The following is a 27688-nucleotide window of genomic DNA, read 5'->3' as shown; positions in this document are numbered from 1 at the left end:
TAGTTTTCAACCGTAAACATTTTTCGTCGAAACAAATGGTGCCAAGGGCTAAATAGAACTCCTACCAAGGAAAAAAGTAAAAAATAACCTTCAAAAAAGAAATATTCTTGATCTGCCCAACTCAGCAACATGCAGACGACATGCCAAGTTAACCACCAAATTCCACCCAAATGATTGTTCGATGCAGCCAAGATGCTTAAGAGGCATCAATGAGGCAACATGTTACAAAATACAACCAACCTCTTGGCCATTTCTTAAGCAACCGAACAATCATCCATCTGCTGGATACTTGCAGCGAAGACTCCATAAACATTCTCCTATACATCGATAAATCTGGAGTCCCTAAAGTAAAAACAAGACAAATGTATTACACACTTGTCCCACTCGCTGAATACACCAGAACCAAAATGAAGTTTACTGCACTCACACTCGCACTGCAATCTCAATCAGCATCACCAAGTCCATCACTACCGTCCCCTTTCTTGGATATAGGTGCAAAATGAGAACTGGATTTCTTTGTTAGTGAAGCAATTTCGGCATTTTTTCGCAAGACTGCTCCTGGTGATGGGTATGGACGCTGTTGAAAGAGAGGACCCTGAAACACACAAATAAATAAATAAATATAACCTTTTATATTTAAAGCATCGGATACCCTCAAGGAAGTTCTGATAGTAAACCTCAAGCCATAAGACAAACTTCTTACAGGCCTCTGTTTATATGTATTTTCAGAATGTGTTGCCCCGTCATGGCCCCTTGGTAGGTGAGAAGAGGAAGAGGGAGGGGGGGAGTGGGGGGTTGGAATGGCAGATGCAGGGCACAGTGTCATTTGCCAAAGTTATCCTTCAATTATAAGTGTGAATATATTTTAAAAAAGGTAATCATTAAATAGATACATGTGCTTTTGTCATTGTTGCGTGACATTAACATTTTGTTAGAAGAGATCCAAGATCTACTTTATGCCAAACACTCGTGCAGTTGCAGACCGGCAAACTTTAATCAACCAAAAAGTAACACCCATCCTATTGTTTTTGCAAGCCAACATTAAGAAAAACGCCCGTGATGCAGCACCGAGTCTCAGGCCATATATGCAGTGGTCACTCTCAGTTTCAAGAGCATTAGATATTGAAGCGAACCACAGAAAAGCAAGTTCCAGGGAAAACTGATTGGCTAAATTCCATCAGGACTAATTCATGAATAAGCATGCTAGATCACATAGCCAAGCCGGTGAGAATAAAAGTTTCTAAGAAGCTCAGTCTAAAACTGAGTTATTGTCACTATTACCACATCTTTCATGTCAAGCTAAGATGTCTGACCTTTTTCGCCAACATGTTTGTCATATACATGAAGATAAGGAATATATCTCTAGAAGATATGGCCAGACCCACTCAACTCAAAAAAGTCTTAATGCTATTTGCCAACTACTGAGAAAACTACATGATCCATTTTTCCATTCAGCTCCATCTCTTGTTGATCAAATAAAAAAGAAAAGGAAAAGAAAAGAAATTCATCAAAGCAAAAGCATACCGTGGCAGTGGTATCAGCTGCTCGAGGCTGCACTCCTTTTAGGCCCACAACCCTGCAATAATAAACATTAGATGAGATTAACCATTCAGGCACTTCTCCAGGGACATGCCTAGTACAATACTTGAATCAAATATGTAAATGTACCAGCCACCACGAGGAGCATCAGAATAAGAACTTGGGTCCATAGGATCCAACTCATCATCCTCAGTATAAGCACGTTTCTTGCTTCCTCCTCTACTTCCTTTCCTCATTGGAGGTCTCCAATTGGACCTGAAAACCATAGCGAGATGACTCAATTCTTATTCTTGACTCGTCTGCACACAGAATACTAAATCACTACTTATCCAAAAAGTTTAATCTTATTGGAAATGATAAATTTAATTATTTAATTTATACTTTAACATTCTCTCTCAACAAGTAAAGCCCAACGTGTGAAATATTTAACCAAGTAAGAGGAAACTGTAGAATCAGGATTCGAACTTAGGACCTATTTTTTTATACCAAGGAAATGAGGAGGGTGGGGGGGGGGGGGGGGGGGGGGGGGGGGGGTTGCTAACCTAATTGTCTATATTGTGCCCCCTTCTAGGAACAAGAGTCCCCTAAGAAAATAGCGGGTACTTCAATTTTGTGACAACAAAAGAAAAAGGGTCTATTATCTCCATTGCCCTTCTCGACCAAACATATTGGTGACAATGATGTTACATAAAGAACATATGAAGGCTACGTTATTAATGCCAAAGGGGAGTAATTCAGGTCCAGGACAAGTGCTGAGAATGCTAGCACCCACAAAGGATGTTGGATGACAGCTTTACCTGTATAAATATATCCTCATATAGTTTTACTGTTAAGATAATTTACAATATTTTCTTCTCAATACATGACAGAAGATAAAGATGTAATTCCATGTCCGGTTCCATGAACAGCAATATAAAGTAGCAATACTCTGGCTCAAATGACGCTTCTTCCACCTCATTCTTATGGGATGGAGTGTGAGTTCATAAGGTCAAGATCTACGAGGTGGATATGTAACATAACAATCAAAGTATATACATGCATGATGAGTCGCAAACCACCGCAATAACTAAACTCCACATAAGATAGAGTACCTCTGTATAGAAGCCTTTTTGTCAGAATCTTCTTTGGTGCTTCCAGAATTGTTGGTCTGATGTTGGTTACCCGAACTGGTAGACAAGTACTGGCATTGTGGAAGATTGAGACTGCTGCATTTGATAAATTAATTTACGAAAAAAAAAATGAAAAAAAAAAAAGAAAAAAAAAAAGGAAAAAAAAGAAAAAGAAGAAGCGTCAGTGAGCTCTGCTGAAAACAATACAACTGATGAAGATTTGCATACATTAGAGACAATAGGCAACAGCTAATAAAGATGAAGTTAATATATTGCTCATCTACGTAAGAAAGAAAAAAGAAAATTATAACATTACTAGAAATTGACGGCTCTCTATGTAAGGGAACTTGTTTCTTTGAATTTTCACTGTCTATCCTTGTCAAATACATATATTAGTCTCTGGAGGTTAGATTATTGCACATTATCCAACCATGACAAACTAACATGTCTATATATATATATATAACCATGACAAACTATATATATATATATATATATATATATATTTTGATAAGTAACATGTCTATATTCTTGCAGCAAATCAAATTTGCAATGTTTATCAAACGAAAAGAGGCTTCTGATGGCAAGTAGAACTATCAAGTAGAAAAGAGGCTCAACAGGTGGCTTCTCTATTTGGGTTTCTCTCTTTCGGCGACAATGTGTACTTCTTCTGAGTGACCGATTGAGTGTTGGGTGTGTGTTGAGATGGAAAAAAGTTTTATCGTGGAGTCGAAGATTTTTGTCTTCTTGGTGCTGGATGGGGCGTCGATGCTAAGGGTGGGGGAGAAAAGAAAAAGTTTTTCCGGGGAGATCATTGTCAGTTCTCAGTGCTCTAAGTGGCTTGTATCGACATTGGAGATTCTCTTGGGTCATTCGGAAGATCAAGATTTCATCAGATCCTTCAGGGAATGGTTGAAAATCTTGATTGCTCAGAGAGGTGGCAACCAAGCGGGCTGTTTCTTAGAGGCAGCAGCATTCAGGACAGGTGGCCGAAAAGGGTTTATTGTGATCCCTGAGGGGCGTAGAGGGTGGGTTTGGCTCAAATTCTCGGAGGAGCTGAGAAAGTCCAGAGATTATCTCTCTGCCAAAGCGGGTTGCGGGTCTGGGTCCTCACTTGCGTCGGTCAAGACAGTTGGGAAGGAAGAAGAGGTTAGGCCGGGTTTGGCTCCTCTTTGGAAGGGGCCCTCCTTTGTGGAGGTGCTGAGGTCTGGTTCGGTCTCGGCCGTGAAGAAGGAGCCCATTGTGGGGGGTCGTCATTCCAAGTGGAGGGCGTCTCCAGACGAGCAGTGTGCTCTTGACCTTCTTTCGATGGTGAGGCATGCAGAGGTTGAACCGAGATCGGTGGTGGATTGCTTCTCATTGGAGTCCCCGCCGCTACAACTGTTGGGCAAAGACCAGCATCTTCGTCCGAAGGGTAAGAAGGTTCTCTCTCGTTCGAATTTGAATTTTGAAAATTCGAAATCCGAATATTCGAGAACGCGTACGTGGAATAGGCTGGGTTTCAGGTTTTATGTGGCCTTGGGCCGGGCTGTAAGAAAACTTCTGGACTGGTTTTCCGGGTCGGGGATGGGTCGTAAACATTTAGCTTTCTGCGTGGCCCGTTTTTGGCCGAAACCTAAAGCTGCCCGTACGTCCAGATCCTTGCCGGAGACGACGCCGAAGTGGTCTTCTAGGATGTTTTTGGTTCGGCCTCCTCCTGAGGGTTTGGTGGGTGATGCGTAGGGAGCCACAGAGGGCGCTGGTCCGGCGTTGTCAGCTTCTCCAACCTCTAAAAAATTTGGGTTTCCCCCTTCGCCGGCACTGGAGCTTACTTTTCCGGCGGCTCCTTCTCCAGCTCGTCCTCCGGATCCTGTGTTTAAGGTCTCTCCTCTGAGGCCGCTTCAGATTCCTCAACCCGGGTTTGCCCCTCCGTCTCTCCCTGGAGCGGCTGTGTTGGGTGAGAAGCTGCGTTCTCCCCTCCCCGTGGTGGTTTCTAAGCCTTTTCATTGTTACTACAAGAGGGCGAAGGTGCTAAGAGAAGGGCAATCTGTGAAGTGGAATGAAGAGCTATTTTCTGATTCTATGGAAGCCGAGAAGATGATTGTTGGCTGCTCTGTTAAGAAGGTTACGGCTGCTAAGCCGCCAGTGAAGAAGGCTGCTGAGCCGCCAGTGAAGCAGGGTCTTAGGAAGGGATTTCTCAACCCTCGCCAGAAGGTGCCAGTGTCGCAAAAGGTCACCGAGGTTGGGATGGTTGGACCTTCATCCCCTCCGAGAGGTTGTCTCACTCCTTATTCCTCTGAAGGAAATGGTTTATCCCTATCTCGCAATTGGCCTGTCGGTTTTGATTATAACGGGGAGATTGTGGCTTGGGAGGAGGATGATGAGTTTTGGGATGGCTTGCCCTTGGATTGGGCTTTGGATGGTGCTTGTGAGGAGGAAGCCTTGGCTATTCGAAACGTCGTGGAGGAAAAGTTTCTGAGAGAGAAATGTTAGCACGCCAAAAGTCAAAAGGCAAGAGGGAGCTTCTGAATCTGCAAAGCTCCATTAAGTATGGCAATGGTTTAGCTTCCTCCAGGCGTAGGAAAGGATAGGCCCACGTTTTGTAGGGTTCGTTGTTGCTTTGGTGGGTTGTGGGTTGTCTCTCGGGCGTTTAGTTTTTTTTTGTAACTCTGTTTGGGCTCCTTTGTGGTTGTTTGGTTGTTCTTTTTTGGATTTTGGGGATTTTTTCTGTTGGTTTTGTTAGTTGTTGCAAGTTAGCTTTGTGTTTCTGGCGTATACTTCATGTATACCTAGGGGCGCCTTTACGCTTTTTCTTTTTCTTTTTTTTTTTCATAAATCTTTTCTTACTTATCAAAAAAGAAGATTAGAAGCTAATGCTTAATTAGACAGTTACTTGAGGAAGAAGATGCTTTTGGGAATTTCATTTTGACCAAATCCATGATTAACAACTAATTGAGGATTCTCTTTTATAGTAGTAAAGATGTATAGTCATTGTGTGCTCTTCAAAACAAGGGACAATATCCAAAGGAAGAAGTGGTAAACAACTTCAAGCATACCTTTCTCCATCCCATGCGTGGGTTGATCCTTTTTTTATTTATACATACAAGTGCAGACACTAGAGGTTGTAATAAGTATTTAAATAAGGAACAATTAGAAGGGCTTTACTTAAACGAACTTTTTTAACTACTGCAAACCCATGCATTGCATTCAAAAACTGATAGCTTGCACTAACAAAATAAGAGGCAAAGTAAGAAAATCTAATTAATAGATCTCTAACGAAAAATAGGCATCACCTACCGTGTGCAATGTTTGCAGTAACCCCACATCTGCACAAGGCCTACACCCCAACCACCACACCCCATGCACTTCTTTAGCTCAGATGATTGGTCATTCTGATCCAAATCAGCTGCATTTCTGGCAACATTGTGGGAGGCAACATTAATGTATGCAAGAATCATAACTAATAAAAAGTGAAAACAAATGTAAGCCTGTATCTAAGCCTGTATCTAACCCAACTTCCAACAAACCACTGCACCCCAAGGACTGAATTAATGATGTTAAGTTTTAGCCTGCACATACAAACTGCTAAAAACAAGTAAATTCAGTCTATAGATTGCCATGAACAGGAGATATCAATTATCTACCCTGTGCAATGAATGCAGCAACCTGACATCTGGACAGGGCCTACTCCTGAGCCACCACATCCCATGCATTTCTTTTGTTCGGGTGGTTGATCATCCCAATTTGCATCAGCTGAACTTGTGGGAACCATCCTGTCACAATGTTGTGAAGCGACCTGCAGTGAAGAATCAGGATGCCCCCATTGTGATACATGGGTCTTTGTATTGTAATAATATTTATGACCTGCATAGACAGCATAAAGTTCAAGTATGAAGGGAAACATAAAAGATTGCAAATGATAAGACTTATCATTCTTGGTGTCTACAACCAGTAACCAGCTTAGGTTTCACAAGTTCATCAGAATTTTAACCACGCATGCAATTAAAATAAGGCAAAGCCTCATAATTGTGCCTTCTTGGAAAATAGTATCATGAGCAATATAATATGAAAACCTTGAACAATGGACCTCAGTTGTCAATTGCACTGAAAAATATGAGGGCATGGGCATCATATAGTTGAAGAAAAATAAGAGAAAGTTGGGGAGGTCAACTATTTACTCCATTATCTCGTTCCATACGTTTACATTGGTTTAAATAAGAGAGGAATACAAATTATTATGGAAAGGAATTATTAGGAGATTACAATCAGAATAATAGAAATAAATAAGAGAATAAAATAAAATCATGACATATCGGTAGTTTCCATCTTCAACACCCCCCCTCAAGCTGAGGCATAGATGTCTCACATGCCCAACACTACTAGACACTCCCTTTGTCAATATATCCACAAGTTGTTCTCCTATCTTCACATATGCTGTGCAAATGATACCTGCCCAGAGTTTCTCTTTAATAAAAGTGTTAGTCAATTTCAACATGCTTGGTTAGCTTTGAGATGCGATTGTGAAGAGAATTATGTATTTAACTAAATGTGGAAGGTCAAGTCTTATAGAGCTCTTCAATATAATCTAATAAAAATTGATGGTGAGAGTCAGCGCGTGAGCATTCATAGTGTTCTTGATTTCGTCTGATTTTTTGTAGTTTTTTCTGATGGGTTATTTGGGTTATTTTTATGATGAAATGAAGTCATACAAGATTTGGTCTGGAATTGGGAATGGCAGTGTTCGACTAGACAAGAGGAGTAGAGGGATTTTTTGAACAGTGATTATGGGCATACAGAGTGTAGTCCAGTTGCTTAAAACGATGGAGGATTTGATCAAAGGGGATAATTCGAAGGAGTTCTGTAGGACTTATAGAGTTGGATATACAACATTTGTATTGCATAAGCGACAAAACCATGGGACATTTTTGGAACTTTCAGAATATAGCAATGGAGGGCGGCAAAGTTTCATAATTATACCGGAGGGCCGAGAAGGTAGTAGATGAAGACAATGCATCTCGCAGCTAAAGTGACTATTGAAGCATGAACAGAAAGGTATTGTCAGTGAGATGAATGTTTCTATGTAGGGGTTGCTGTGGACAGTGGAGCAAGGGTGGCAGTCATTCGCGGAAGTGGTGGAAGGGAAAGGGCTATTCCAGGAAAAAGAGGATTCGAGCAAGGGTATTATGGGAAAGGCTGACAAACAGTCAATTAAGGCAATGGACAACTTCAGGAAGGAGGCAAAATCTGTGCACAGGGATCATGCTGCTCTAGCTGGGTTTGATATTTCAAAGAAGGTTGTGGAAGGTGTCTTAAACATGCAGCCGTTAAAGGAGATTTTGCTTTCTCTTAAAAAGGAAATTGACAGATCTTCGGATCAGTTAGAAGTGGACCTGGCATTAAGTGGGGCGGGTTTGTGGAAGGCCCAGCAAACGGAAATTTTAAGGACCCAAATTTGAAGGACTTGAGTTGAAGGTGAAATTGATCTGGTGAAGGGCCGTAAGGACATTGGGCCTTTTGAGTTTACAAATAAGGGCTCGTATGGTGATAGGGTGAAGCTAATCATTACGCATGGAATGGAAGCTCAGAAATCAGACACCGCGACAAGTCCAAGTAACATTGTGGTGTACCATCGTCGGACGTTACCCTAGCATAAGGGGCAATGGAAAGTATAGCAGGGGGGGGCAACCAGTACCATGGTAGGGACAAGCCAGAGCAGGGAAAAGGCCGCAAAACACTAAGTTTCTGGCACAGATGACGCCAATAAGGTGCATGGAGGAGCAAAATTTCCCGTTGAGGGAGGGACTTCGCAAGGTTCTTTTTTAGTAAGTAGTTCAAAGGTGGTTGAGGTTGAAGGAGATTATGGGTCTTCCTTAGAGAATGCCGAAGAGCATAATAAGGGTGGAATCGAGGCAGGGGTGCTAGGCTCGACGACGGGGACTTACTAGAGTACAGAGATGACAATGGTGAAGGTCATATCTGACCTAGAGGGTGCTAATAGAGTCTCTGGGTACACAAGTGGTTTCGTCAACGACATGGCATCAAGTGTCCCTCCTTTGGCCACAAGTTTGAAGCTTGATATGGTAGAAGAAAATAATGGGGCTATGGCAAATAATGTCAAAGAGCATAAAACGGGTGGAGGTGAGAGTAGTATAGTTGGGGAGTCATCTTCGGCTTTGATTTCTTGGTTTCAAGTGGGTGAGGGAGTTGATGCGGCGGGGGATGAGAGCAGTTTGGGTGTTAAAAGGGTGTAGTTCTGGTGGGGGGTAGCGACAGTATATTGCAGAGAAGGGGGTGGGTGTGAATGGGTCGATGGAAATGGGGATGTGTTTGGAACCTGAGCAGAGGATGGCGCCTGAGTTGGGTAACCTGATATTGTATCAGGGGGTAGAAGGATGTCAGTTTTCTGGGACTTCACCAGCACTTGTGGAGAATGAGGGAGTAGGGGCTTCGTGGGTAGTAAGGATAGTTATGTTGTGGGATTGTGGTTGATCTTGCAATGGCCGTCGTGACATGTACAGAAAAGGAAAATAGGCGAAGTGAGATGTTGGATATTCACTACTGGCTGTAATTGGGGAAAAAGGAAGGTCTTATTCGGTGTCCCCAGATTGGGTGGTGGAGAGGATAAAAATTTTGTCATGTTGTTGGATTGTCTTGTGATGGTTTTGAGGATCAACTTATGGCTTTGTTCACTTCGATTGAAGCTGATCAACCTCAAAGTGGGGTTGGTAGTGTCATAGACTTGAGAGAAAAATCTGGGAATAAAGGAAATCATGAATTAAAGAGATTTGTATGTTCGGTGAATTATGATGTTAAGGAGGTCAATCTTATAGAGTGACAAGCAAGGGGAGGTGTGGCAAATGTTCTTTATGAAACCTAAGATCATATCATCCAATGTGAGAGAGACCTAAATGAAAACCAAAAAATGATGGGGATTAGAGGGCTTCTAAGGGAGTAGAAAGCTGATATTGCGTGTTTGCAACACAAAAATGGAGGTTATTACTAAGGAGATAGTTCGTAGTTTATGGGTTGTAATTCGGTGGATTTGTTGTACTTGGGGTTTAGAGGGGGATCAAGAGCTAAGCGAGTGGTGGAGAAGATTGAGGAATGTGTGGGTAGGTATGTGGTAGCCTGTTCTTTTAGATGCGTTACCAAGAATTTTGAAAAGGCATTTGTGGGTGCTTAGGGGCCAAATGATGATGTGGAAAGAAGGCGACTTTGGGATGAGTTGGTTGGTTTAATGAGTTTGTGGGAGATGTGGTGTATTGGGGGGATTTTAATGTAGTTCAGTATCCTTGTGTAAGATCAGGCGACTCAAGGTAGACACAAGCGATGGTGGAATTTTCAGTATTCATTTCTAAGCAGGGACTCATGGATCCATTGGTAGGGGGAGTTTCACGTGGTCTAATATCGAGATGTTGAGGGATTGCCTAGAATTGATAGATTCTTGATATCTACGGAGTGGTTGGAATATTTTCCAAATGTTTCTCAGAGACGCCTTCCTCGGTTATTGTCGGATCACTTCCCGTTGATAGACTCGGGAATTAATGCAAGAAATAACATTAATATTCTTCATTAGGACCTAAAAAATTGCTAAAAAATTTAGCAACAGTCGACAGACTCGACACTATTGTAGAATATTCCCATAACTAAGAAGTGCAATTCTATATATTCATTTCTTCTTTTCCTTTTCATATTATCTACATGGAAAACATTGTAGGATGATATGCACATGCTCTATTGCATACCTGTTGTTTCATCAAAAGCCTCTATCCAACCCTCTGCAAAAGATGAAAGCGACGGATTCTGTGTGATAGACGTTTCAACAGGCCTTACCCACTGACTCTTCCCAGTGTAGTTATTGTAATAATATGAAGCACCGCTAGCGGGGTCTCTCGCCTCTACCTACAATAATTCATAGAAGTTAATTGCAGCATTGCAGGATCAAGCCATAATATGAAATCTAGAGAAGATTACAACTTCACAACTTCGAAAATTATAAACTATGGCTCCTATCAGATAAAAAAATGTTTTCAGCCCTATACCAAAAGAGCCATTCCCTTGAGATGACATTGTTCCACACAAAACTGCAACTGAAACAAATAGTATTTCCACATTCGCATCTTTAGTTCTTCACTCTTGTTCTCAGAGTATGCAAAAGTACTTCTAATTCCAAGTATCCTCCATTTCTGTATTAAATCTTCTAAAATAAATGCAATATGACTAATTTGCTTTTATTTGCCAGTAAGTCATGAGAAACTGCCAACTAACGAGGATGAGATTATCTTTCTTTTTACATGTTTGCCTATTGTATTTTCAAATAATCACTTTCCTAAAATGCTCTAACTGTTAAAGACATATCTACCGCTCAGCTAGATATGTCTTCTTGAGATAAAGTTCCTAATTCTATGCGCTCTCAAGATGAAGATAAAACCTAGATTATAGGAACTAGTGATAAGATAATATTTTGAATTCAAATACTCAGATTAGATTGTAGTGTTTCATTCCTATCAGAACTGTAATCTCCTAAACTCATGTAACTATGTTCTAGTTTCTCTATATATTCAAACAGCCTCTACCAACATTTGGTAAGGCAGCACAAAGCATAAACACAAGATCCTCATATTTTATATGGTATCATAGCCACAACAGTGACTCACGTCCTCCTCCTCTCTTTTTTTTTTCCCTCCCATGTTTCAGTCATGTCTGCCTCAAACCCAGCCTCACAACCACCACCTGACACCAACTCTCCTCCTGCTGTTGTCTCCACCCACTACCAAACACCTTCGTTGGTGACCTTCACCAATTTTAATCCTACCAAACTCACCAACGTTAACTACCCGGTCTGGTTGCCTCAGATCGTTCCACACCTCAAAGGCGACAACATATTTGGTTATGTTGATGGTTCCACGCCTTGCCCTCCTCCCACTGTGACATCCACCAAAGATGGTGTTTCCACCATGTCTCCCAATCCGGCCTGCCTTCCTCCATTGGAGCATGTAAGATCAACTGCTGCTCGGAGCTATTAACTCATCTCATTCCGAAAAGATGCTGACCCATGTCACTCGTTGTGCCACCTCCCGAGATGCATGGACAACCTTGGAGAATCTTTTCACGTCTCAGACGAAGGTGCGCACCATGCAGGTGCATTATCAATTGGCGACTCTTAAGAAAGGATCTTCCTCCATCGCCGACTACTACCACACATTTCAGACGTTGTGTGATGCCCTTGCTGTCGTAGGCCAACCTCTCAATGGCTTTGAGAAGGTGTCCTTCCTTCTAGCTGGCCTAGGCTCTGACTTTGATCCCTTTGTAACTTCTATTACAACCAAAGCCGAACCACTCTCTGTGGACGAAATCTACGGTCATCTCCTCTCTCACGAGATGCGCTTAGAACAGCATCAAGCCTCTCTTGATCTCTCTGTTGCTGGTGCAAACTTTGCTTCCCGAGGCAACTCTTCTCCACACTCAAATCGTGGCATGCATAGTTCCCACGGTAATCACTCTTCTAGCCGTGGCTTCTCTGGCACTTCCAGGCCATTTCGTGGCAGAGGCCGAGGACCCTCATCTGGTCGTGGTTCCTTCTCCAACCGCCCATTATGCCAGGTATGCAACCGCTATGGTCACGTTGCCCTGGATTGTTACAATAGGTTCAATGAGGCCTACACTCGAGAACAGCCTTCTCAGGCTCAGGCCTATCTCTCTACCCCATCCAACAACACTGATCAGAACTGGTACCCGGATTCTGGAGCTACACACCATCTGACATCTGATCTGGCCAATTTAAATATCAAGGCTGAAGACTACTTGGGCTCAGATCAAATCCGTATTGGCAACGGTAAGGGGCTCTCAATCAAACACATTGGTACAACTCAACTCTCTACTCCTAATTCTCATTTTGATCTCCTTGATATTCTGCATGATCCTCAAATATCCAAGAATCTCATCTCTGTTCAGAAATTCACCAAAGATACTAATACGTTTTTTGAATTCCATCCATCCCATTTTTTCTTAAAGGACCGTCGCACGGGGAAACTCCTCCTCCACAGGCTGAATAAACATGGACTCTATCAATTTTTCCCTTCCGCAAATAAACATCCCCGTCATGCCATGGTGGGTGAACGTGTTTCTGCTTTTCAATGGCACTCACGGTTGGGCCATCCCACCTTGAAGATTGTCCGCCGTGTGCTTTCTCGTTTTCAGCTTCCAGTTGCTTCTCCAAAAGACTCCACTATTTGCACTGCCTGCCTTAGTGCAAAGAGCAAGCAACTCCCTTTTTTCTTCAGCTTCCAGATCTGCCAATTGTCCTCTTGATTTAATCTATACTGATATATGGGGACCAGCCCCTGTTAGCTCTAGGTCTGGTGCCAAGTATTATGTTTCTTTTCTTGATGCTTATAGCAAATACACTTGGCTTTATCCAATTTCCTTAAAGAGTGATGTTCTTTCAGTTTTCTGCACTTTTAAATCTTATGTTGAACGGTTTTTTAATACCACAATTAAAGCACTTCAATCCGATTGGGGTGGTGAATACCGCCCTGTCAACAACCTCCTCAAGCATCTTGGCATTCAGCATCGTGTGTCTTGCCCACATACTCACTAACAAAATGGTGCTATCGAACGGAAACATCGACACATTGTCGAAACCGATCTAGCACTACTCTCTCATGCTCATTTACCCTTAAAATTTTGGGATGATGCTTTTTCCACTGCATGCTATCTAATCAATCGCATGCCTACCACAATTCTACAAAATCATTCTCCATTTGAAACACTTTACAAATGTTCTCCGGATTATCCCTTCTTACGCACCTTTGGTTGTCTATGTTGGCCCAACTTACGTCCTTATAATTCAAACAAGTTTCAGCCACGTTCTATCCCTTGTTTATTTCTCGACTATAGTACTCTTCACAAAGGCTACAAATGCCTCCACTTGCCCACAAATCGCCTCTACATCTCAAGAGATGTTATTTTCAATGAATCTACTTTTCCATATACTCCTCCCTCATCCTCCCTTGAGTCTAACTCTTGCAATACTCGGCAACAGCTCTCCCTGCCCATTCTCCTACCACAGTCAGCAGCACAGCTCCCACAACCTGTCCTAGAGCCCTCCTCTCCAAATTCCTCTCACTCTCTGCACTCTCCATCACTGCAGTCCCTCTCTTCAGCATCTTCCAGCTCTGCCGATTCCCCACTTCCAGCTGATTTTTCAGCTTCTTCAACTCCTCCTTTAGTTCCACCTGCTTCTTCACATCCCATGGTTACTCATGCTAGAAATAACATCTCCAAGCCTAGAGAGTTTACAGATGGTCGAGTTCGGTACCCCCTCCCGAGAGCCCTGCTTGCCGAGTCCTCAGCTGTTGAGATAGAGCCTACTTGTCACTCTACAGCCGTGAAGGATAAACATTGGAGAGCTGCCATGAACACCGAATTTGATGCTTTACTACAGAACCAGACTTGGACCCTGGTTCCTCCTAAATCAGCTTCTAATATAATTGGCTGCAAATGGGTTTTTCAGAATTGCACGAGCAAATCCATGTTGCCACCACACATCTGATGTTCATTGGTGTAGCGGCCACCACACAAATCATCAACTATTGCTTGCACGGTGAGGCTGGGAGGGGGGTTGCCATATCGGGGAGTGCCATCCCGCTTAACCAATTCAGGTGGACACTCAAGAGGGCATCCAATGGCAATAACGTTTGGAGTCACCTCGATATCAACCTCATCTAGGGAAGTGGAGAGCACACCTAGCCGTTCACAATCATAAGACAAGGGTTGATAGAATAACCCTACATGGTGTAGGTGTGCTATGACGGTGGCCAGGGTGAAGAGTGCATTCAAGCCCCTCCGCTTGAATTCCCGGACAACCCACCTTGTAGCTTCAAGGTGCTTGAATTCTTCCTTGACCATGAAATGGGTCGCAGGATTGAGCTCCCGGCGTCACCACTCACTACTAGTGAAGGTGTTGCAGGTTTTGGAGGCGCTAGATGTAGAAGCCCGGGTGTAATGCATGTTGCAAGTTGGTTGGGGCAATTTGTCGAACACCTGCTGGGCGTTGGGCACCAAAAGTAAGACAAACCCTAGATATGGGAGAGACCACAACTAAACAGCACCAATGAGGGATTTTGAGGCTTACCAAGGTGGAAGACAGAAGAACCACGGTGGAAGAAGGCCAAATCGGAGGAGGAGAAGGCCAGATCGGAGGAGGAGAAGGCCGAATTTGAGGTGCTCCATGGAGAAGAGCTGCTGCGGTCGTTGGAGAGAAAAACGGGTGCTCGAGCGGTTTTGAAATGAAATGGAAAAATGAGGCTGAATGCTCTTATAAAAAGAATCACATGACCTGTTCTGTGCGAATGTGCTCGAGCACATAAGTTAATGCGCTCGAGCTCACAATGAGCATGTTCTGGATGCGCTCGAGCTCAATGATGAAATTGCGCTCGAGCCCAATGAGGTATTCTAACCTAAAAACAAAAACTAGAAAAGAAAACAAGATATATTACAAGATGGGTTACCTCCTACGAGCGCTAAGTTTAACGTCTTCAACTAGACCTAAAGCACTACAAAATGGGTTGAAAAGAGAAGAAAAATAACTAAAGAAAATAAGCAAAAAGAATTGAACAAAAAGACAGAAAATGAATGGTTTGCCTCCCATAAGCGCTAAGTTTAATATCTTCCGCCAAACCCTTCAAAACGAACTTCCTAGGGTTTGATCAATGAATGGCGGATGTTGGGCAGCACTGAAGATGATGAGCTTTTCATCCCCGTTCTTAATAGGCTCTTTGAGACGTTGAAGAAATGGAGCAATGGGCTTATGTTTTGTCTCAAGAGGGGGAGCGGTTGAGTAAGGAACTTCATTGATCACTCCCTGACCTTTGGCCAAAATAGGCTTCTATGGAAGTTCAATTTGCTCTGTTCTCTTTTCCTCCACCTGATTGTTAATTATCTGTCCACTTCTAAGGTTGGTGATGGCCTGGACCTACTCATGATGAGAACTATTTGAAGCATTCTCATCAATCATGGAGTGTCCTTTGGGGTTAGCCATTGGTTGACTCGGAAGCTTCCCTTCCTCTCTCTGACTGAGTGCATTAGCTAGCTGTCCAATTTGGAATTCTCGCTTGGCTATGGATTGAGAGTGGGAATGTAGCAATTGAGTTTGTGCCTCAAGTTTACTAAGAGCAGTCAACACTTTATCTTCGAAAGCAGAGTTCCTATGAGGTGAAGGGGCTAATTGCTATTGCTGGTAGGGAGGATGAAGGTTGGATGGTAGATGGAAAAATTGATTCTTGGACTGTGGATATGCTTGATTGTGCAGTCCATTAAATTGTGGAGCAAAATTTCCATTAGCTTGAGCTCGCCATGAAAAATTAGGATGGTTTCTCCATCCCGGGTGATAAAAATTGGAATAAGGATCGTTCCCCAGTCTAGAGAATGTAGCATTTGCTTGCTCTGTAGAAAGTTCAAAAAATTGTCCAATGGTAGGACAATCTCTCACATAATGTGAAGAGTTGGAGCAAAATGAACAAGGTTCATGTGGTGAGGAAATGTGCGAAGAGGGTGTAGGAACAAAACCAGCTGCTATGAGTTGGTCGCTTTTCCGAGTTAATGTGTCCACCTTGGAGGTCACATCCAAAGGAGTGCTTGCTTCAAGAGCTTTGGAAGCAAGTGTCCTACGACTAGTCGAAGCATTTGCACAGAATTTTTGTTGAGATTGTCAAAAAGAGTCCATGCTTCATTTTCACTCTTCATCATGAATGTAACTCCACATGAGGCATCAACTATTTGTCTATGTGACTCAGTCAAGCCATCATAGAAGCATTGCACAAGCTGCCATTTCGGGACAGCATGGTGCGGACACTTCCGCAGAAAGTCTTTCAATCTCTCCCATGTCTCATGAAATTGTTCTCCCTCAAATTGAGAAAACCAATGATGGCTTTCCTGATTTGATTGGTTTTGCCTATGGGAAAATATTTCTTCAAGAACTCTTACTGCATTTGAGTCCAAGAAGTGACAATGTTTGCTTCTAAGGACTTTAGCCAATGCTTGGCCTTATCCATTAGAGAAAATGGGAAGAGACGCATCCTTAAAGCATCTTCTGAGAAACCATGCAACTTTATGGTAAAGCAAATTTCTAGAAACTCATCAAGGTACTTATAAGGGTCTTCATCATTAAGTCCATAAAAAGATGGTAGCATTTGAATGATGCTGGACTTAATTTCATAATTAGCTACAGCAACATTAGGCAGCTGAAGGCATGAAGGCGAAGTGTAAGTAGATAGGAGATAATGATCTCTCAGTAGAACTAGTCTTTCTTCCTCTTCAGCCATGGTTTCAGTGGAACGTTCTATCAACGCACTAGAGTTCCTTTCGGTCCTACTTCGTCTAAGAGTACGTTCAAGATCAAGGTCGCAAAGATTTAACGGAAGTGATAAAAGAACGTCGACCAAACATAAACTAATTAAACACAAATCACAATGTATACACAACAATCACAAGTACATAAATTTAAAAACTCACAGAAGGTCCGGAGATTTCAGCTTTGGAAAGAATTTGCAGTAATTCTAGTTGCTGAGAGGTATCATTGTTTTGTTCTAAGCACATGCGCTCAAGCTCCCTTAGGAAAGTGCTCGAGTGCAATGAGATTGGGGCTGTGGGCTCAAGCTCAATTGGTTTTGAGCTCAAGCGCACATATGCTCGCACGCAAAGCAAGACACTGCTCGAGCACAAGAATCCAACCAGCCAGCAGGTTGAGCTCAAGCGTAGAAAAATACACGCTCGAGGGCACAAAAATACACACTTGAGCGCACCTGAGCTCGAGCGCACTTTGCGGCGCCGAATTGCAGAACTACTGTAGAGATTCTAAGAAAAAGAATAAAAACAATTGCAATAGCAAATCTAGAACATAGGCAGTGTGGAAATATAGAAAATGATGCCTTTCTTCATGAGGAAGAAAGCTGATTTGCTTATAAATAAGAAGATTAATGTACATTTTAAATGAGTTAAAGAGAAGAGAAAAATAGAGTTTTGAGTTTTGTTAGTTTTGTTAGCTTTTCTCAACAAGCGGTCTTGGATGGATTTCTATTCAACCAAAATCAATTCCAGCACCTCCATGAGTAGCTAATCCCCTCATAGGGTTTTAATGTAACCCTTTCCAAGTATCAATGGCTTAACTTGTATTTTCTCTTTGGGATTTTCTGCATATGCATGATGGTTATATAGCCTAAAGGATTACAGCTTTTGTAATTGGTTTTAATGATTATATGCAATCTTGATGAAATTCGTATCTTGTCTTCGAGAGTTTTTTATCTTGATTGTACTCAAATCATTCTCATTTTCCGTGATTATGCAAATGATGGTTATGCAACGGTTTTCTTTGACATACAATCATGAGAATTTGATAGCCCATGCCTAGGGAAGACAAATTGTGATACACCTTAGTTTAGTGTAATGTAGGTAGACGATTTGTGCTAACCAAAGATAACTTTTGCTTAATCCTTGATTGTTTGTAACTAAGTTAAGAAATTTGATAATCCATGCTTAGGTAGACAATCGTGCTAATCAAATATGGGTTATACTTATTTTTCGATGATGGTATTTTCTTGACAAAATTGTTGTGTCCTCGACAAACACACATGTAATATCATGCATAGAATGAATTTTCCATACGATAGTCATTGTTACGAGGTTAGTAGTGAAATCAATTCCATATTCTCTACCCTCATTTAGTTGTATTTTAATTTATATTCCAACACCTAAATTATAGTTTTCAAAACAAAAATCACAAATTATTTTTCTATGGAGTTAAGTTAGAGAAAGTTTTATTAAGACTTGATAAACACAACTAACGCAATCATTGAGGTTCGACACCCTCTCTATAGAACCTATCCTACAGTGATTCGTGCTATTGCGAATGGTATTTATTATTGACATTATAAAACGACCACATCAACTGTGGGGCTGACAGAATTTCATGGCAGCCACTGCGCCCCACGAGGACGTCAGAAGTTCATGGTGGCGATCGTGTGGCTGCCGAATGTTCATGGTAATTATTTTTTTTTTTATAGGTAAGAGATCAATTTTATAGAAAAAGCATAAGGTGCCCCTTAGTACGTTCATGGTAATTATTTTTAGATAAGTGTTTTGTGTTTTATTTTTTTAGAAGTATTTTGTGAAAAGTGTTTTTTTTTTTTTTAAAGAGTTTTGTGGATTGTTTTGAAAAGCGTGTAGGTGGTGGGGCCACATTTGAAAATCCGTTTGGTTAAATGATATTTGAGAAGAGTTATTAGAGTTTGAGAAGCTAAAAGAGTTTTTAAGAATTTTGCCAAAAAGGCCCTGAGATTCCCAAAATGCGAGAGAAATCCTGCCAAGATTCCATGAACCAAACTACCTCTACTAGTATTACAAAGATAAGCCCATCTAACATCCACTAATGTAATCAAAGCAAACTTCGTAAGGTTGTAATCGAACCGAGCCAAGTATTGAATGTTCAAGCTCGATTCGTTTAATTTTTTTTCAAACACGAGCCGAGCTCAAATTTATCACTGAGCTAGATAATTTGTTCAAACTATGTTCATTTATTTTTTGAACGAGCTCGAACTTGTTCACGAGCTACTCAATTAACTTATTCATTCCATATATAAAGTAAATGCCGTGATTGTTTAATATTTTTTGTAAATTAATACTCATTATTAGTTATTTAATTATTGTTAAGATTTATTATTTGAGTAATTAGCTAAATTAACTCGAATCTTAGATAATCTAATCTCGAGTTTATATATTATCTTATAATATGTACATACATTCATTACACACACAACTATATATATACACACACATAAGCTCACTCATATACATATAAATACACATATACATCAAGACTCACAACTACAATAATTCAAGCTATATCTATTACATTCCAAACAGAATTCATATTTATATGTAACTTGCAAATTTTTAAACTAAGATGATATTTGTCTTCGCAGAGTACCTTAAATAAGACTACATGCTAACTCATTTTTACCAAATTCAACTACATTTGTTCTTAGATGGTAAAAGAACTATATGTCCCAGAATGCTAAACCATAAACTTATATAAGTTCATATTTTGTGTATATCCCTAATATATATTTGCTTGCAATAAAGATTAGATTGTAAACCTATGGATAAAAAGTGAAGTTTGTGCTTAGTTTAAAATTGGATGCAAATTCCAGGACAATATTATCGGCTAAACGAATTCTCTAGATTCTATATTTACATCTATAGTATATTCTGTCAATCCCATTTTGTTAGTCCTTTTCTCTTTTGGGATATCTCATACAGATATCCCATACACAATTATGAATTTCCTACACCATCCTTACTTTTTAAAGTAGAAAACAAACAAAACATCTTCTAAAGGAATGGTTGTTTTTGGAAAGTCATAATGTTTTGTTTAACAGTCAATTGATCTCCCTTTAAAAAGTTTACATTACAGAGAACGACTAACAAAATGGGATGAATGGAGTAACAAACTTATCAAGCATGCCAATCCACACAAAGTTATCAAGTGTAATAATTCACACATGTTGGGAATTGGCTGCTCTTGAAATATATCTTCCTCCAAAATGCATCTTAATTCAAAGAGAGAGAAGAAGAAGAAGGCAAAATAGAAGACCTATATTTGCCATTTGATACATACCCATCCGGGATGTAACTTTCCATTATCCACAAGTTGAGTTGTAGTAGTCTCCAACTTCTGAAAATGTGAAATTACAGGTAAACTGTTAAGAACTAAAGTAGATAGGTTTGTAAGGGAAAAATTGTGAAGAAATCAAGTTTTAGAGGTTTTCATCTTTAACCGGTTTGAACTTTCATCAAGATGGCAATTTACCCCATAACTTATAATTGGGTTAATGCCCCCCCTGATCTTTGGGTGTGTCTTGCTCCATCCCCTTAATTTTACCCATTAAATTCAACTGCATGCATCATGTGCCATGCAAATAGGTTACTTAAGTTCTTCCGGGAATAATGAAAAAAAGGAGAATAAACCTAGAATTGGCCTTAGGTTGCCTGTTGACGATGTCAGCTCAATATGACCAGAACCACCACAGGCCAAAATTGATGTTATTGATTTCTATCAATACATTAACAATGGATTTGAACTGCCAGTGATGAATTGACATGAGAAAACCACCAAAGCCAAAATTAATGGTACAATTTTTATCACTGGTTGAGTAAGGCATCAAAGCCATGAATTGAAGTCAGATTACAATGAAATATACCACAAAGTTATCCAAAAACAAATGTCAATCAATAGAATTCCTGCCCTATTATTAATAATTTTATTGGTACAATTGGACATCTTCCAAAAGAGAATATTTAGACAGAAAGAAACAAAGTCTAGAGAGATTGATTCTGATTGTAAGAAGGTTCAATTTGGTTACTGAGGAAATTTTTGGGTTTTTGCGGACCTCCAATTCCTTATCATTCTCTTCCCCTTTACAATTGCTTGTGCCTCCACTGTCATAATGGTTTTTTTTTTTTTTTTTAATGAAGGGAAACCCCTTCAAGGCAGGGCCATTTCGTGTACCCACACCTTTCAGGCAAACTCCAGGCCCATGCAAAGCGCCCCCTCCACATGGATCGGGTAAGATTCCAACTTCACCAGCGAGCAAGAATTGTTTGCACCCAAAAGAATTCGAACCTTAGACCTGATAGTTATTATCATTGCTACTGTTGGATAAAATCTCAAACAAGGCCTTGATTGCCAATGACATATGATAAGTCAGGGATCACATGCATATGTTGCAGTTATGAAAAATTATGATTAACTTTAATAGCTGGTTTTGACGGATTGGATAATTTGGCGCACACTCAAAGTTTAGGGCAGACATTGACTCTGAAAGTGATAGTGGCACATTGACACTTGGGTAAAGTTCGAGGAGGTAAAGCACAAAACCCCTCAAGTTTTAAAAGTTGAGAAGCGCAAATCATAATACAAACTGAAAGTGCAAAATAGGTCCACATCATTAGAAAGATAAGGAATTCTCACTCTCCCACCACTAGATCGATAAACTACCATGATAGGTACTTACAAGCGAGCCTTTTTCTGTATCATCTTTAAGAATACCCCTTGCTTTCAACTTCTGCTTAAGGTACTCAGGCAATTCTTTTGAGTCAGTGGGGGTATCAATATTAGGGTTAGGAGCACCATAATAAGCACCTCCACCTGGTACACCATAACCATTTCCAATTTCCATGTTACCTGACATCAAAGAACCAATTAGCACACTTCCAAAAACATTTAAGGATTCATTATCAGATAAATGCCAAAAAAAAAAAAAAAACTAAGATGTCAGTGTTGCTAATATGTCAAATCTGGAATTTCATTTTGTAACGTGATGCATAGGAAATTGAAACCAACTTATGATTTTGAGGTGATTCCAAAAAGAGTCCATTTGAGCTGACAATGGATTTTGTGTGCGCGCAGATGGTACCACGTGGTTTTTAACAATAACAGATATTCTCAAAGATCCTATGACCTTAACTAGTGGCCAACACTAACCTGGAGAGGATGCACATCTATAAATTATTATGCCAGCATATTAATTCATGAGATTTATATCAATATATACACACGCGCGTATTTAGGTAATGTTGCATTAGTATTTAGGTAATTAACATTAGGCCGTGTTTGTTCTATGCAAAAGGATAGCAAGACCAAAAAAATTTATTCCAACTTCAAGTGTTTTATATATGCTGATTGCTCAAACACTCCATTTAGTTTTACCAGTAACAAGCAGAATGTGTTGTAGAATAACTAATGAAATATCACAAAAGGGGTTTCCTAAGAAAATTTCAGGAGCATTTTTACAAAATAAGTAGCATAGATGGGTGTTTTCTGGTAAAATTGTTGATTTGAGCATTAATCTATCTTCTTTACGACAAGCAAACCAACACCAAGTTAAAACTTCTGCACTTTATCCTCTGTGAGTGTGCAAGTGTCAATGGCTAGTTCTTCTACCCAAATCTTATTTCAGCATCATATACAAAGTGGCAAGTAGAATATCTCAGGTCCCAATACCACCAACAGTGTCAACTTTTGTTGCTTCTATTTGTTTCTTTCACTTTCAATCTGATGAAGAATATTACAAGAGCAGATGCAACAAGAGAAAATCAACAAGTCCAGCTAAAACTTTCAACTCCACCACTTGAAGCAATTTATCACTAACTTTTACTATTAAATTAATCTTTTTGTAGATATAGACTGCTTAAGACTTTTCTAGCATCATCATCTCCTTTGATATTAGAGACTTGAAGCCTATTAACGTTGTCCATGCCAATATGCCATTGTTTTAGATACTTCCATTGCAGATTTTTTCATATCACATTTTGATAGTAGCAATTTTCTTAAAATTCAACCCAGCTTCAAATCAGAGGCATCTTTAGAGACACCATTCTTTGCATATTTCCCACCTACTTTAGCTTGCCTGAATGGGGATCAGTAACATAAGTGAGAATTTGGCACTTATGCCAAAGAAGCCAGATTGATCCCAAAAGCAAATATTGAAAGCAGATCATTTAAATTAGATAATGGAACCAAACTAGTAATCAATCATATCATATTGCAGCAATTATTTCTGAAAAGTTCTTTCCTTGCCAAGAGGAAGGCTACATCTAGAGTGACTTATTTTATAACCTTAAGACCCCGTCCCTGCCAAATTTTCTTCTTATTGGACCTTTGACCTGTCTGTTCCTATAAATTTTTTGTCGTTTCTTTGCCTATCATGCTATTAAGGAAGATACCCCAAACAAGAATGCAGCAAACATCAACAATTATCCATTCTTAGCACAAAGAAAATGCCAGGGCCTTCTGTATACACTCCTCTAGTGTTATCATAGAGAATCATCTTATAGAAGTTACCAAGGACATATTATCATTAAGATGATTAGCCTCTAAAAGTGAAAGATTAAAAGATATAATAGTATGCATAAATGAGAAAGAAGGAACTCACAACCAACCTTCTTCAGGAAGGCTAGGCTTCCCCCGCTTTAAAGCCATTTCAGCACGATGTTGCGAAGTCATCTTCAGCAGATGTTCCTGTAATCTTATATATAAATATAAAGTACAAGCTGATATCTATGCATGTATTTGTCACTTAAAACAACAGAAAATTAGAGTAGCCCCACATAAACATGCAAATTCACACCTTTAGAGCATTGTGGTCACGACGTTCTGAGAAAATGTCTTTACCATCCTTAGAAGTTCCACCAGCGCCTCTTGCCTCTCTGAAATTGCAAATAACACATTATCTAGATTTTGTACGTTTTCTGAATCTAGCATTTATGAATTCAAGAATAGAGGACATTTTGTTGGGCCAAATTAGCACAAACCTTTGATTTTGTATGACATTTTGGGTGGCGATTTCCTGTTAATCCAAATAAAGACAAACTTATCATATATAAGGAAATGAATTATGTAAACAGGCCCTGTAGATCAGAAGTCATAATACCTGTTCACGCAACACAGCATCCTGAGCAGCAGTTTCAAAGTCATTGGAATTTTCAACATGTGATCTGGAGTAGCTGGTAGATGCATTATCATTTCCAAGAACATGGCCCACTTCTTGAGTCATTATATTATCCTTATGCTGAGGAATTTTCTCACCTATTTTGTTTTGGTCTTGTGGTTGCTGCTCAATGAGATCAGCACCTTGTTGGACTAAACTCGATTGAGAAGCATAGCCATTCTGAGAGTTTCTGGGGATTTGGCCTGATGAATGAGGAGCATTTGGAGAAACATTATACTGATTCAATGGACTACTAAGTGTATATGAGCTTTGAGTAGGAGTGAAGGTTGAATTAGAAGGAAGGGGAAAGAAGCAATTTCCTGGGTAGTTAGATTGATACTGAGGTGTCACAGTGTTATCACAATGTTGGGGAGGGCATGGGGTTGATGGCACTGAAGAAGCTGGGCTACATGAATAGTTTGGCAAAGAATGGACGCCAGGAGGCAGTGGCTGATCGTGGGAATTATCCATATTTTTTTACGTATTTGGAAAGAACGGTTTCTTATAAACCAACCATAAGAAAGGTTAAATGGGAGAAAAATTCCAGAGAGAATAAGTTACGCTTAACAGTCCCTACTCTTCTTCACCTGCATCACAATTTTATTAACGTGAGAAAGCATATCCTTATGTAAGTATTTTGCGACTGAATCATAACTTGTTAATAGATTGAAATTACATTAAAAACTTCATTTGAAACATTTAAACTTTTCCTTCTTTTTTAATTTTGAGCCATCCTAACATTCATGCATTCCGCAGAATCTAAAGGAAGAAAACGCATAGCAAAAATACGATATTCAACCAGTCTCAATGATCAAGTAGATAAAATAGGAAATAAGCAAATAACTGGCAGTTCTTCATAGTTCCAAAAAAATTCATATTTTAAATATTTGGTTTCTGGTTCACCTATTCTTTCGTTTCTTACTACCTTTCTCATATAGTTTTCAGCATTTTGTCAAATAAAATAGGGCAAATGGTTTTTCAACAGGCAGAGTTACAGCCATTCAGCACTATCCGGTTATAAATCACCGCCCAAATCCTATTAACCTAAAATTCGGCAGTATATGCAGAAACTAGCACCAAAATAACAGTTTAAGTCAGCCACTCAAACACACTTCTCATTGCTCTGAAATTCAGCCCAACAATTCAAAATTCAGGCCGTGGAAAATCCTAATGCTTTCATCAAAATCACCAAAATGTAAAAAACACCCATATCTTCAGTTGATAAATTACAACCCATGGCAAACTTATTCCAATACGTCCGAACTTCCAGCTACTTGAAAAGCGTTAGCTTTTATCATTGTTTATTCCTATAATATTCACATATATGATAAATATTCAGGCATCTGAAAAAGATTACAGAGCAAGAAAGAGATAATACACAAACCCTGAAGCCACGGTTAAATGAATTCCAAATGAATTTTCTGAGTCGGTTAGCGGGGAACTCTTGGCGTTGCTTTTGCAAAAGAGAAAGAAGGTCGTACGAAGTCGGTGTTTGGGACGAGGTTCGAGTTTACGTTTAGTGAAAGACGAAGGTTGATATATCGGTTGTTTTGGTTTTCCACTTTTTAAATCCGAATTCAATTTTTATTAGATGGGCAAATTTTATAGGAAAAAAAAATGTTTAAATGATGAGTAAAATTTAAATTGTATTCGGATAAAAGTTGTAGGAGATTATTTTTTTCACAAATATCCATGGTAGAAAATTATTTGAACTATAAAAAATTGTGTATAATGATTGAAATTATGAAAATTAGTGTAAAATAATAATTGAAATATTGTTTAATATAAATAATATATATATATATATATATATATGGGTGAGTAGAGAGAGGGTTCAGAGTTTGCGATAATATTCCGAGTCGTAGGTGGTCGGTCCGAACTGCTAGCGTTGGTTTAGCGTGAATCCGTTGGTCAGCCCGGTTAGCCAGGAGAGCGTTTAGGGTGGTCCCGGCAGTGGTCCCGATAGAGTTCGTATTGATTATTGAAAACTTAGAGTATTAAAACAAATGATGGATTCAACCTTTAGGAACTCTTCCTCTAGGTCTCATAGGCCTTCTTTAGTTGATAGTAATAAAAAGAATGTCAGAAATAATGGAGAGAATAGGGTTATGAAAGATTTGAAAATTATGATGAAAAAGTTAAATAGAAAGTATGAAATAAACAAAGATAAATTACGAAAAGATTTTATGTCCCCTAAAAATGATGATAAGAGAAAATGGTTTTTTAATACATTTTCACAAAATTTACAAAATCATATAAGAACTAGATGGTATAATGAAATGAATGAAACAAAAACAGATATGTATTTCTTCCCCTGGTTTGAACGTAATTATTCAAAAATTAATATTAAAAAAGCAAGTACTTCCTGTAGAATTAGAAATAGTCAAATCATTAAAGAATGTCCTCCTTCTAAATCTACTACCCCTATACATCTAGAATCACAAATAATTGTTCCTCCTCTTAAAGTAACAAGTCTTAATGATGATAATATGAATAATAATGATAAAAATCCTTTACTTAATGAAATTAGTCCAAATCCTTTACCTAATAAAATTAGTCCCTTACCTAATGAAATTATTCATAAAGAATATACTCCTAATGAATCATTAAGCCATACTCCTAACGAATCATTAAGCCTTATTCATAAAGAATCACAATTAGTTTCTCCACCTCTTAAATTAATTACTTCTTCTTTTAAAGCTAGTCCTTGTAATGATAATAATATTATATTACAAAATGATTTTCCAAATACTTGTATAAAAGATTTTAATGACAAATCAAGCAGAATTGAAGATCATATAAATCCATTAACTAATCAAGAAAAAGAAACTGAAAGACTTTTATTATATGAAACTCCTCTGAATTTACAATTTTCTTTTAAAATAAATGATACAGAATTATTAGAAGAAATTTCTAAAATAAAAAATCAAGAGAATAAAAATCATGTGTCTACATCAAATCATAATAAAATTTCACAAGAAGAATTTGAAAAAAAATTAGATACAGAATTAGTCATTGATAAGTTACGATCTAAAGATCTAGATCTAAACAGAATGATTTTAGAAAATAGAAATGATAATGGAATAGAATTATGTTTCTGCAAAGATAAAAATATGTGTACCTGTAGAAAAGAAATAAATACTTTATCAAGAGAAGAAAGAATAATTTTAGAACTAATAGATCAGATTGAAGATCCAGAAATAAAAATAAAATATTTGTCACAAGTTAGTCAAAAAGAGAAAATTATTACTAATGGCATAAATTATAATTTTACTGATGTTTCTAATAGATTTAAAAAAGAAAAAACGTCCTATTACAATTCAAGATCTACAATTAGAAATATAAAATATAAAACAGGAAATAAAAGAATTAAGACTTAATTTTAATATTTCAAATGATCAATTAGTACAAGAAATTATTTCACTAAAATCAGAAACACATCAAACAGATAAAGTCTTACAGAATGATAATGAAATTAAAATTGAAGAAATTCAAGGTAGTAATAAAGTTAAGCAA

General features: G+C 39.1%; 1 protein-coding gene across 6 annotated transcripts; it reads right to left on the bottom strand.

The window, feature by feature from the left end:
- Window positions 1-69: 69 nt before the first annotated feature.
- On the bottom strand, window positions 70-25710 carry LOC133872942 (uncharacterized). Of its 6 annotated transcripts, none has more exons than XM_062310615.1 (15): window positions 25557-25710; window positions 24116-24759; window positions 23997-24031; window positions 23813-23891; window positions 23625-23703; window positions 21698-21867; window positions 20302-20358; window positions 10373-10529; window positions 6272-6491; window positions 5925-6041; window positions 2631-2744; window positions 1669-1794; window positions 1525-1576; window positions 428-595; window positions 70-342 (listed from the first exon to the last, which is right to left on the bottom strand). In XM_062310615.1, the coding sequence occupies exons 2-14, from the start codon at window positions 24641-24643 to the stop codon at window positions 443-445; spliced, it is 1887 nt and encodes a 628-aa protein (XP_062166599.1). In that variant the 5' UTR covers window positions 24644-24759; window positions 25557-25710; the 3' UTR covers window positions 70-342; window positions 428-442. The 6 variants fall into 6 exon arrangements, with proteins under 6 accessions (XP_062166599.1, XP_062166601.1, XP_062166598.1 ...); XM_062310617.1 differs by having other exon boundaries at window positions 70-333; XM_062310614.1 differs by having other exon boundaries at window positions 434-595.
- Between the last annotated feature and the right edge of the window lie 1978 nt (window positions 25711-27688).

This window comes from Alnus glutinosa, chromosome 7 (assembly GCF_958979055.1).
Source record: "Alnus glutinosa chromosome 7, dhAlnGlut1.1, whole genome shotgun sequence".
In the NCBI taxonomy this organism is placed as follows: Eukaryota; Viridiplantae; Streptophyta; class Magnoliopsida; order Fagales; family Betulaceae; genus Alnus; species Alnus glutinosa.
Note: the sequence above shows the minus strand (reverse complement) of the source record. Positions and strands in the feature narration are given on the sequence as shown.

What these genes read in the sequence shown, in the direction of transcription:
- LOC133872942 (XM_062310613.1), bottom strand. Translation starts at nt 24,643, where the DNA reads ATGGATAATTCCCACGATCAGCCACTGCCTCCTGGCGTCCATTCTTTG. An exon ending in ATGCTGTGTTGCGTGAACAG is followed by an intron (nt 24,032 to 24,115) that starts GTATTATGACTT and finishes TTGGATTAACAG; the next exon opens with GAAATCGCCACCCAAAATGT. An exon ending in GTGACCACAATGCTCTAAAG is followed by an intron (nt 23,704 to 23,812) that starts GTGTGAATTTGC and finishes ATAAGATTACAG; the next exon opens with GAACATCTGCTGAAGATGAC.